The sequence below is a fragment of the Gigantopelta aegis genome, chromosome 9, assembly GCF_016097555.1.
Source record: "Gigantopelta aegis isolate Gae_Host chromosome 9, Gae_host_genome, whole genome shotgun sequence".
Lineage (NCBI taxonomy): Eukaryota > Metazoa > Mollusca > Gastropoda > Neomphalida > Peltospiridae > Gigantopelta > Gigantopelta aegis.
The window spans coordinates 45,280,669-45,292,980 of NC_054707.1; the positions used below are offsets into that span (position 1 = coordinate 45,280,669).

The window sequence follows — 12,312 nt, forward strand, 5'->3', positions numbered from 1 at the left end:
TGTAACTGTCCCGGTGTGCCGTTTGTGTTTTGTTTACTTTTCTAAAACTAGCTGGCCCTTACGTTATTAATTACTTTGTCGTAATAGCATTGTTTACAACATAATAGATACTCAGAGCAGTAGGCGTGGGAACCACCACCACACCCAACCATCCCCACCCAATCCGTCCCACCAGTTTTCAGCCTACTCTTTCTGCCAACATAATATCCGTATCCCATTTCTTGTAACTTTAACGACTCAGATTTTAGTCTCTTGTGACAGTTCATGCTATACACTTATCACATTTTGTTTGCAAACTAGTGTCCAATGGTTGCTTTCAACAGTGTTAAGAGGTGTTTACGACCATCTTCCACACTCACTCTAACACTGTTGACGATTGACAGGCAAGTGTAGATTAAATAGACGACGGAACCACGTGATCCCAGAAACGTACACACAGACTGAAGACGGCTAACACGCGAGTGGTATTGTCTGGAGTGGCATTGTCTGCCAAGACAGTTGAAAGAAAGACAGAAAGAAATGTTTTATTTAACGACGCACTCAACACATTTTATTTACGGTTATATGGCGTCAGACATATGGTTACGGACCACATAGATTTTGATAGGAAACCCGCTGTCGCCACTACATGGGCTACTCTTTTCGATTAGCAGCAAGGGATTTTTTATTTGCGTTTCACACAGGCAGGATAGCACAAACCATGGCCTTTGTTGAACCAGTTATGGATCACTGGTCGATGCAAGTGTTTACACCTACCCATTGAGCCTTGCGCAGCACTCACTCAGGGTTTGAAGTCGGTATCTGGATTAAAAATCCCATGCCTCGACTGGGATCCGAACCCAGTACCTACCAGCCTGTAGACCGATGGCCTAACCACGACGCCACCGAGGCCGGTACCAAGACAATTGTTAACCACTGATGTGGAAAACATTTTCACAATTTGCAGTTCAATATAGGGTTCAATTTGTCTTTCGTGAAAGTGAAAGTTGGCTTAGCAATAGAGCTACCGCATAGGTATATTTGTTTCTTTATATTTATGTTCGTGCTTATTTCCAATTAAGGTGCAAGCACGATGTATTGAGCACATGCCAAGCTACTTGCGCTGTGTGTCCAGGACACCACTGTGGTTGGTGAGCGATAGTGAAGCCGCTGTAGTGTCCTACCCATTGAGTCGTTAAATCTGCTCTGTGTGGGAGCCGGTACCGGTGTGCGAACCCAATACCTACCAGCCTGATGTCAGATGGCGTAACCCCTTAAACCATCGAAGCCGCTAAAATGTCGTTTGTTTGCACTAATGGCTACTCCCATGTGGTTATTTTCTGTTGTAACTTAGTTCTCTACGACTGATAAATAAAATGAAACATATCCTGCCCGTGACTACTATCTGCCAGTGAGGCAGGTAGCGTCAAAGTTACCCACAGAAAAGACAATAGTTTCTATTAGTTTACAAGTGCAACACGTTTCTTGTAAGAGAAAACATTATATTGCTCAGCCCTGCCTTTACTATTCCCTTTCCCCTAATTATTGTATGCCAGATACAGCCCTACTCCCATAGGTAAATCGAACACGTAACCTAAGTGGAAGTAACGCATTCTTGTTTTAATATTGTAGACCAATAATGTCACAGTCATTGTATCTCTGACTAAATAGCATAATAAATATTACATACATATTCATACAAATAACATACGCCATACAGTTAGATATCATAGTTGGATTAGGCGTCTTTGTGAGTTTCAGAGATGAAATTTGTGTCGCCACATAGGCTACACTAATTAACAGCATTGATAATTTCGAATGTATAATTCCAGATACAGGACATACGTTATCAGGACCTTTAATAAGTCAGTTATATAGCATTGTAGATGCCCAATTGGTCGATCAACTGATATATTGCATCTCAAGTGGATCGTCCAACCTTAAAGATATACAGAGAATACTACATATGTGGACGTTCGTAACCATTTATCTTGAAACAAGTTGTTTTAGAATGTATCTAATGAGCGAAAGCGGGTTGGATATATTTTAAACGAGTTGTAAGATAAATGGCATCTAACGACCACGGATCTAGTGTTCTAGAACTTACATATTCTGAAGAATACAAAACAGATTTAAAATAAATTTAAAGACCTTTTCTAACTAAAACCTATATGTGGCCCTAGCGCTTCTAGTTAACTTGTGCGTCATATTGAAGTCAATTTCAAGTTAACTTGTGCGTCATAGGCAAGTCAATTTCAGATTATCTTTACGTCAAATAGTGATCGCTTCGATCGTGCCTTTTTCAATTGGATGGCATGGCATTTGTTATCTCGTCATCATCTAGGAACAGCCAATCGTATGTCTTTAAAATGTTACAGCACATATATGTATTAACATGTATGTGTTATCAAAAATAACATTGATGTTCTCACCAAAAGATGTGTTAGTTTGTTCTGTATAACGACACAACTAGAACACATGTATTTATTAATCAACGGCTATTGGATATGAAAGATTTTATAATTCCGACATATTTTATGCTTCTTCGTCTCTGTTACCAAACTATTACTAGTGATACCAAGCTGTTCGTTGAAAACTGACATTGTCTACAAGATCACCATGTCAGATAATGTCTTGTTTGTCAGTCAAGTATGTTATCATAGAAAATATAATGATTAGTTATATAAACCTAGTAATGACGTCACTACATATAATAGCATTTAAGTGTCAACATTTGAGAAAACAGAGAAAAAAGGAGATGCGTTCAATTGTTTTGTAAATATATATATATATATATATATATATATATATATATATATATATATATATATATATATATATATATATATATATATATATATATTTCTGAATTAAAGCCATATATTCAATGTGTATTTAGTTCGTATTTAGGAAGTTCCAAAGGTGTAGCTATTTTATTTAATAATAATTTTTAATATGAAATACATAAAATGCAACTTGATCATTGTGGAAACTTTATAATACTTGATATAGCTAAATTGGATTTTTAAGATGGCCGCCATATAAAACCTGTTAGTACCAATATCTCAGCAGCCATACCACCTAGGATCGCAATGTTTTGGTCTAGTCTAACATGTTTTAGGGCAAGGAATGCAGTTATATAATTACAAATTTTACTAGCTTGACTTTTACAAAAGAAAAGAAATATAGAGAAATATCATTGAGGAAAACAAACGTCTATTGTGCATTATCAGCTTCTCGCTTTATTATCGTTGTGTCTTAGACAGACTTTAAGAAGAAAATGTACAAGGAAAAAATAAATATTTTATTTAACGACGTACAAAACATCATGGCGTCGGAAATATAGTTTAAGGACCGCAAAGATAATTAGAGAGGAAACCCGCTGTCGGCTCTCATAGGCTACCGTTTTTGATATGCTATCAATTAATTTATTAGAAATGACTTAAAAATAGATAATATATTGTACTCACTGTATAGATTAAGACAATTAAGAATTAGAGGTATATATTATTGAAAATGCTTTGCTAATTTCATACGCCACTGCACAGGTATGGAAATTTTATTGCAACTATAATTCTAACATTTGACCGGCCTCGGTGGCGTCGTGGCAGGCCATCGGTCTACAGGCTGGTAGGTACTGGGTTCGGATCCCAGTCGAGGCATGGGATTTTTAATCCAGATACCGACTCCAAACCCTGAGTGAGTGCTCCGCAAGGCTCAATGGGTAGGTGTAAACCACTTGCACCGACCAGTGATCCATAACTGGTTCAACAAAGGCCATGGTGTGTGCTATCCTGCCTGTGGGAAGCGCACATAAAAGATCCCTTGTTGCCTGTCGTAAAAAAGAGTAGCCTATGTGGCGACAGCGGGTTTCCTCTAAAAACAGTGTCAGAATGACCATATGTTTGACGTCCAATAGCCGATGATAAGATACAAAAAATCAATGTGCTCCAGTGGCGTCGTTAAATAAAACAAACTTACTTTACTTTATAATTCTAACAGTAACAGATACAGTTCAGCACACAGCGGTACAGCACATCTATTGCCGTATTCCCCTAAGACTTGGAACTACACTTAACGGTTCACTTCCATTTGGTTAAAATGCCATTGGGTAGAACAATAAAATAAATTATAGAACTAGTGAACTTTAATCATCTAACTGTTGCCAACATTTGGACCAGTCCACATTTCATTAACAGACTAACAAGAAAATTGTCACAATAACATTTTATAAACTATTAGAAAATACCACATTTTCATGCACATTTTAGTTAATAATATTTGAGGAATAGTTTGAAAGTTTGAATGACACTGTGTGATTAGTATCAATGGAAAGAAAGAAAGAAGTGTTTTATTTAACGACGCACTCAACTCATTTTATTTTTACGGTTATATGGCGTCAGACATATGGTTAAGGACCACTCAGATTTTGAGAGGAAACCCGCTGTCGCCACTACATGGGCTACTCTTCCGATTGGCAGCAAGGGATCTTTTATTTGCGCTTCCCACAGGCAGGATAGCATAAACCATGGCCTTTGTTGAACCAGTTATGGATCACTGGTCGGTGCAAGTGGTTTACACCTACCCATTGAGCCTTGCGGAGCACTCACTCAGGGTTTGGAGTCGGTATCTGGATTAAAAATCCCATGCCTCGACTGGGATCCGAACCCAGTACCTACCAGCCTGTAGACCGATGGCCTGCCACGACGCCACCGAGGCCGGTTAGTATCAATGTTATCCGAGTTTAATATTAATATGAATTAATATAGTACCGGAATATACCTCGCTAAACATTATTAATCAGTCACAAAACATTTTGAAACAAATGCAAAACAAATGAAAAACAAATTAGAGACAGCATTTAATATATTAGTTAACATATTTAAACACTTAACTTATTTTACTATTATTACAGACCCACACGAATAGACGTTTGGTCGTGTGATTTTAAAGCAAATATATTTATTAAGTACCCAAACGTCTTAAGTAAAGATTGTATCCGAATTGTCCATTATTTCGCAGGTAATGCTATTATTTTATCTGTTAGACCAATTGCAATCGAGACGTAGACGTAATGGGACGAAACTCGGTTAACTCACTACAGGCCTTGGAGGCTATAGGTGGAAAGGCTGTCGTTATCAGAAGTCCATCCCACCCCTCTAGAGTGGGTATATTTGGTTAACTCTGTTCACTGGTGAGCCATATTTCAGCTTGGTAGACAACCTGTTTTGATTCCTGCAGTCGGGCAGAACGTATTATACAAGATCTGTATCTGCTTTAGTGTAAAGGTTGGGCGCTATGTTATTAAATACACCTGTCGCATAAGGATAGCAGTTCTATGCACGCCAGACTATCTATCTACATTTTCCCGAGGAAAGCAAAGTGTTGTAACATCCTCTGAAGATTTTTTGATGAGAAGCAGGGCCAGAAATTTTACTTTAGCCAGGATGCCTGCTTCTTTGAATACCTTTTCTTTGCTTATCTCATGTGGATGCTTTGATTGTCTGTCCATGATGTATGTGATCTATACCAACACAAGGAGATCAGCATCGGTGCAATTATGAGTTTCTCACGAATGTTTGACCCCATATGGGGAATTATTACTCGACAAACACTGTAGGATCCTTGTAGGGTCATACCGAGATAGCTCATCTGACAGAGAACATGGGACACGGTCGTGTCAGTGATCCCATACCGAAATTGAAGTACTGTGGTTTCACCATTCATCTTATTATAATCCATATAATTATGTTTATGTCAAAACAAAAAGTAAAAAGACGTGGCCAGCATACTCATGAAGTGTTAGGTTACATGTAAATACCAGGTTCTGTGAAACTAGACAGTTTAGTGATCCATCCAACAAAGAGGAACGTTTTGTATCCACACCACCAAGATTGCCACCGTAGACTGCCATGAAGACAAGGAAATAACCATTACGTTTTGTGCCACAGTTATTTGTTTAGCAAATGTTCATTCAATGCCACCATGTGACTATGGGGAATCAGACACCACACGTTTAATTCATGTGTAGGACATTATTATGAACGGCTTTGGCAACTCTTGTGCACACTGTTGACACACATGTATATGACGTCCCAATCGGCAAGTTCCATCATTTGTTTACCTTGGATAAAACAAATGTGAGAATATGGGTTGCGAGTGGTACAGGTAAATACTTTATATATCATCACGTCAACGGTACACCCCAGTATATGACGTCCTGGTTAAAGAGAAATACCTGCCCCTGCTTCTTTCCCATAGCTTATCAGGATGTAATACTTCCTCTGCTTTCTTTGAAAAACGGTTAAAGGACCGCACGGGGTTCACGGAACTGCTACCCTGATGGAACAAATGCGTTTCCCTAACATCTGTGTCTTTGCCTTACACCAAATATATCCAAATGATCCACACTACAACGCTTCACCGTAAGTTTGTATAAGACCAGTGACCTGGAACATGTTGACGTAGCAAGGAATTTGTTGTACTGTCAGAATGGAACAACAATAGAAACCATTCCATCCACTTGGGATCTTTACTACAGCACTTAGCGCCTATCAAGCTGGAATATTGTTCACCAGTACACAGAATGAATAATTTGTATCTACTCCAGAGGGGTGGGGATGGTCTTGAGCCAGTCCTGAGTTCCTATATGCAGTACCAAACCTGTGGCCATCAAATACTGCAGTGCTGTTACATGAGTCTAAGTGGATGTGGCACTAGATGTATATGCCAAAATAAGCCCGATGGAAGTGCACTAAACTATGTACTTTTTATTGTGAGAAGAAAAACGTTCATTAGAAACGTCATGCATCTTCGCTAGTCTATGGAATCAGTAAGGAATGTTTAATGATATAAGCACCTACACATTGCAATTCTTAATAGGGTTGATCTATGCCATGACTACTATTATTATTTATTTCCAAGGAAAGTTCTTATGAATAAATTGATTGCTTTGTACCCTGCACTTAAAGAGCAGAATGATACTAAATAAAAAAATTGGCAAGACTTGTAATAAACCTTTGCAGGTTTACAAAAACCAGTACTATTTGTATTACTCGGTACATACCTTCTGTTCATTTACAATAGGTGTCAGCTCATCATGAAGATTATGTTGATCTTTCAAACACTTCAAAATGTTTGTAATAAAGATCTGTACAAAGGCTTCATACACAAGAGTAAGACATCTTGTGTCAAAATGAAACTAGTATACTACAAACGGTGACAGGGGCATATGCTTTGTTTGTTCGTGTGTGTGCGGGTTCCCATTTTTATGGGAGGAGGCAGGCTGGCTTTTGCCCGAATTACCGTAATTTCCTGCGTATTGCCCGAGGGCTATGTGATTTAAAACATGAAAATGCCCGAATCTGGATAACATTTATTCCTATTAGCATTACTACCAAACAACTATATAGGGTTGCAAACGAATCAATGGGCGTTTTTACATAGATTGTAACTAATTTTGAGGGTAGAATACTCGAAATATGTGGTAAAAGGTCTCATGTTAGCACATTTTGCCCGAACATTTGTATAATTTGTTTCCGAATTTGAGATTTTTCTTCAGCAATAGGGGGGAGGGGTAGTTGCCCACCCGTTGTCTTGTACGCTTATAGCGTGCTTGCGTGCGTGTGTTTATTTGTGTGTGTGGTAATATTATATGATTGCATGTGTGGGAATGTTTGAAAGAAAGTCATTTACATACATAGCTAGATATTTTCAAAAACACAATTGACGAAAGTAACACTAGCATCTCTTATGAGGATACAGTCAGACACTAAATATCAGGATCCAAAATATAAAACAATGTTCTTAAAATGAATTTGTATTAGTAATCAAGACATTGTAGTAGCTATAAGCAGAAACGCTGCTGCGAGTTAAATTTAGTAAATTGTACTTCATCATCGCCAAGGGCGAGGCGTAGCCCAGTGGTACAGCGCTCGCTTGATGCTCGGTCGGTTTGGGATCGATCTCCGTCAGTGGGCCCACTGGGCTATTTCTCGCTCCAGCCAGTGCACCACGACTGGTATATCAAAGGCCGTGGTATGTGCTATCCTGTCTATGGGATGGTGCATATAAAAGACCCCTTGCTGCTAATCGAAAAGAGTAGCCCATGAAACGGCGACAGCGGGTTTCTTCTTTCAATATCTGTGTGGTCCATAACCATATGTCTGACGCCATATAACCATAAATAAAATGTGTTGAGTGCGTCGTTAAATAAAACATTTCCTTCCTTCCTTCCTTCCTTCATCATCGCTAAGAAACAGCATTATTGGCCTTGAGACAGCTATACTGGAAGCGTTCTCCGCTGTTTAAACATTTATTAATGCCCAAAAAATTAATAAATGCTGTTTTTAAACTGTATTATAACATTTCCAACCTTTGTACAGGCTTAAAAAGTCAAGCATATTAATGATGTCATTTGAGCTAGTCAGGACCCATACTTTCATAAAAACCCACAATTAGCTGGTTGTACGATAGCTGCCACTTCGGTCATTTTAGAGCACTGTTGGGGCACTGTACGTCTATTTGGTTTGAAAGATCCATTTACAAAACTATATCCTTACTTGAGAAAATATATTTGGACTAAAAATATCCAGTTTAAGTTTTATCTAGAAATCATTTTTTTTTATGTTCGTATTATTCATCTGATCATTCAGGAATAATATTAAAATTAAAGGTCTGTCATTTGCAACGAGGTAAAGGGTTTTGGAAATTTAATTATTCGTTACTTAGAGATAAAAACTATATTCAAATCGTTAAAGAAACAAATAAATGTAATAAAAGTCAGTATGCGGTTACTGTATATAATCCAGAAAACATAAGCGGTATTTCAAACAAAACTTTTCCATTGACCGTAAATGATCAGCTCTTCCTAGAAACTCTTAGTAATGAAAATACGTGGCAAAACAAAATCATATTCAGTTTTTAAAAATAAAACGGAAAATACATTAGAATAAAATAGACGATGAAATAAAACAATTAGAAGAAGGTGAACATTTTATTTATTAACTCAGAAAGATTAGAACAACAACAAAAATTGCTTGAATTAAGAAAGAAAAACCTAAAAGGTAAATTTATTAGATCTAGAATAAAATGGATTGAACAAGGATACAAACTAACTAAATATGTTTGCAGTACGGAATCAAGAAACTATACTAGCAAGTTAAATTTTAGAATATAATAGGATAATGGCAAATTAATAACAAATTAATTTTACCAAAATCTCAACTCAAAGGAAATAGCCAAATCGATGATGACTTTATTGACAAAATATAACCCGTATTAATTATAACAAATTGAGTCATGATGAAGCACAAACAAGAAGCACTAGAAGGCGAAAGTAGTTATTCTGAAGCATTAGCATTTTTAATAGCAATTTTTGATAACAAAATTCTAGAATAATATCGATTATTTAAAAATTCGGTCAATTAATCACAGCTCCGGTATAAGGGAAAAGTCAGATACTTAAAAACTAGGCGATCTTATGCATACCAAATCCAACTGAACCAAAGTCATTTTGTTTTATTTAACGACGTCACTAGAGCAGATTGATTTTTTATCTTATCATCGGCTATTGGACGTCAAACATATGGCCATTCTGACACTGTTTTTAAAGGAAACCCGCTGTCGCTACTCGTTTACGACAGGCAGCAAGGGATCTTTTATTTGCGCTTTCCACAGGCAGGATAGCACAAACCATGGCCTTTGTTGAACCAGTTATGGATCACTGGTCGGTGCAGGTGGTTTACACCTACCCATTGAGCCTTGTGGAGCAGTCACACGGGGTTTGGAGTCGGTATCTGGATTAAAAATTCCATGCCTCGACTGGGATCCGAACCCAGTACCTACCAGCCTGTAGACCGATGGCCTAACCACGACGCCACCGAGGCCGGTTATAATATTAATAAGGATGACATCTCCAGTAAATGATTTCCTCGGGATTAGCTGTCCTATAGACGAGGCACTAGATAGAGATTCATGGAACTGACCACTATTTTGCCAAATGCCCATTCGATTCTGCATTCTGCAGAGATACGGCCCTGATCATGTATTACAGTTTTGTCATTCAGATTTGATATACCCGTTAGGGAACAATGATTGGTACGGGGAAAAACAATCAAACGATATATCCATTTTGAGGGTTCGATCCCACGACCAAAGCGCTTCACTTTAGTTCATTGTTTTTTCCAGTATGTTGATGTCCATGGTCATAGCTCTACTGTTTCAACATGGTGTTAACTCCAGGAACCTAAAGATTCTTTGGATGGTTCCAAAAAAACACCCAGACTTCAACATCTCCACAAGCATTGGACCCATGGCCATGGCGCTTAAACGAATAAGGGATGAACAAATGTTGCCTGTATACGACGGTTTCGAGTGAGTATCATTGCAACTTCTTGTTGTTAATGGTGTAAGATTTACTATATGCTGTCTGAATGTCCTATAAAACGCTGAAAATGATGCCATGATGACAGAATGATTTATGCGTTTTATAACAGTTACTGTCATTTTTATTGTTAGTAAGGAAGTTTAAAGTTGGGATCTTAAAGACACATTTAACATTGTTAGTATATATAAGATTTTTTTTTCATGATGTGCCGTAGTCATTCAAAGATTCAGTTTTTCTTTTAATTTGCAGTGATCGTGTGTAGTTTAATATAGGCATAGGCGCACAGGCTCTCTTTCTTGTAGGAGACAGGCTGTTTTCAGCCCGAATTAAACGGAAATGCCCGAATCTGATTAACAACGTTTATTTATATAAGTATTACTACCAATCATCTGTATACAAATGTAGTTACAAACGAATCACTACGTATTTTTCCATGGATTTCAATTGATTTTGCGAGTAGAATGACGGTAATACACTGTAAAAACGTTACCACATGTTACCCGAATATCTTTACCGTTTCCCCCCGATTTGAAGATTTGCTCGCCCGTTTTGAAGATTTGCTCCCCCCCCCCCCCCCCCCCACCGAGGCCGGCACCTGTGCCCAGGACAGGCATGCGCTACAACAGCTTGCTCTGAGCGTGCACGTTAAACACTATTCTATTCTATTCTATTCTATTCTGCTGTTTGGGCTATGTTTGTTTTCTTTCATTTTATTTTAAATTTGATTTAGTGTCACGTGGATTGATTCTGAGTGCAATAGCCAGAAAAGTGTCGGTCGCTTCACAGAATACATCATGTCGAACGGAAACGCCGACGTAATCATAGGACCACCATGCAGCAGTGGTAAGGTCAAGGACACTGTAAAATGTAGTAACTTCCGCTGGATTTGTTAGCAAAATAATTATAATAGAAATATGGAATGTGTATGGGGAAAAAACGACGGGCTACATCAATGTGAATTCATGACAAATTACACCAATGCAAATGTTATTAGCAAACGTGTGGAGGTATTGGACCAATAGTACGTGCGTGCGTGTTTGTGGACTCACAATCCTGAAATTGATAGCACAATGCACATGTCAGAAAAATAAATTTTAAAGTAAGAAGAAAACATTTCCTTGTGCCCACAAAGATAGACGCTAGAGCTGGGAAATGACAGGCGTACGCATGGATGACCACAAGGGACAAGCATGGGGTTGTGGATGTGGACAGCGATGTAAATTAAAAAGGCAGATGGCAGATAGTGTAGAAAATAAGGTAGAATTCAAATGAGAGAAACGATAAAGGAACAGTGTGATACAGTATAAATAAATCACTCTGATCGTCAAACCCGGTAGCTGGGACTGACATTTCTGTTTCATAGTGTAGTGCCATGTGTCGTGTTTACAGTTATGGGTGCATTCGAACTCTAGCTTGTTTTCTCTACGATGATGTCAGACGTTTAAATCTCATAGTCTATTATTAATAAATCAATGTGTTGTTGTTGTCGTTATCACAATATATGTTTTTTACCGTGGTATTTAAGCAATGGTGCCAGTGGCAAATTTGGCCGGCTACTACAACGTCCCAGTGTTCACCTGGATGTCGAGAGAGCCGGTAGTGGATGATAAATCAGTATACTCCACACTGGTCCGAACAAGAGCTCCTATTTCATCGCTGGGTAAGACAGGGAGACCATCTATTATCAGTTGTTTTTATATTAAAAACTTTATATCTGTACCGTAACAGTGGATAGTGGGTATATAAGATTTAAACTAATGAATTATTAAAAATTTTGTAGACTAATTCACAAGAACTGCGTCCGATATTTAGTTTTGTTATAAAATATTAGTTTATCAAAACAATGTCAGTTAGCTATTTAAGTTGCGAGTATGTGCAACAACTAACAGTATGAAGGGTAATACCAATAAATTGCTAATTTAAAAGAAAGAAGCTAACTCGTTATT

At 37.9% G+C, this 12,312-nt stretch overlaps 1 protein-coding gene across 1 annotated transcript in view; it reads left to right on the plus strand.

Moving 5' to 3' along the window:
- Positions 1-12,312, plus strand: part of LOC121381599 (atrial natriuretic peptide receptor 1-like) — a 68,351-nt gene that overhangs the window by 14,252 nt on the left and 41,787 nt on the right. The window contains exons 2-3 of the mRNA XM_041510935.1: positions 10,222-10,353; positions 11,097-11,209. Of these exons, the coding sequence (XP_041366869.1) occupies positions 10,222-10,353; positions 11,097-11,209 (245 nt within the window). The remainder of the gene's footprint in view (positions 1-10,221; positions 10,354-11,096; positions 11,210-12,312) is intronic.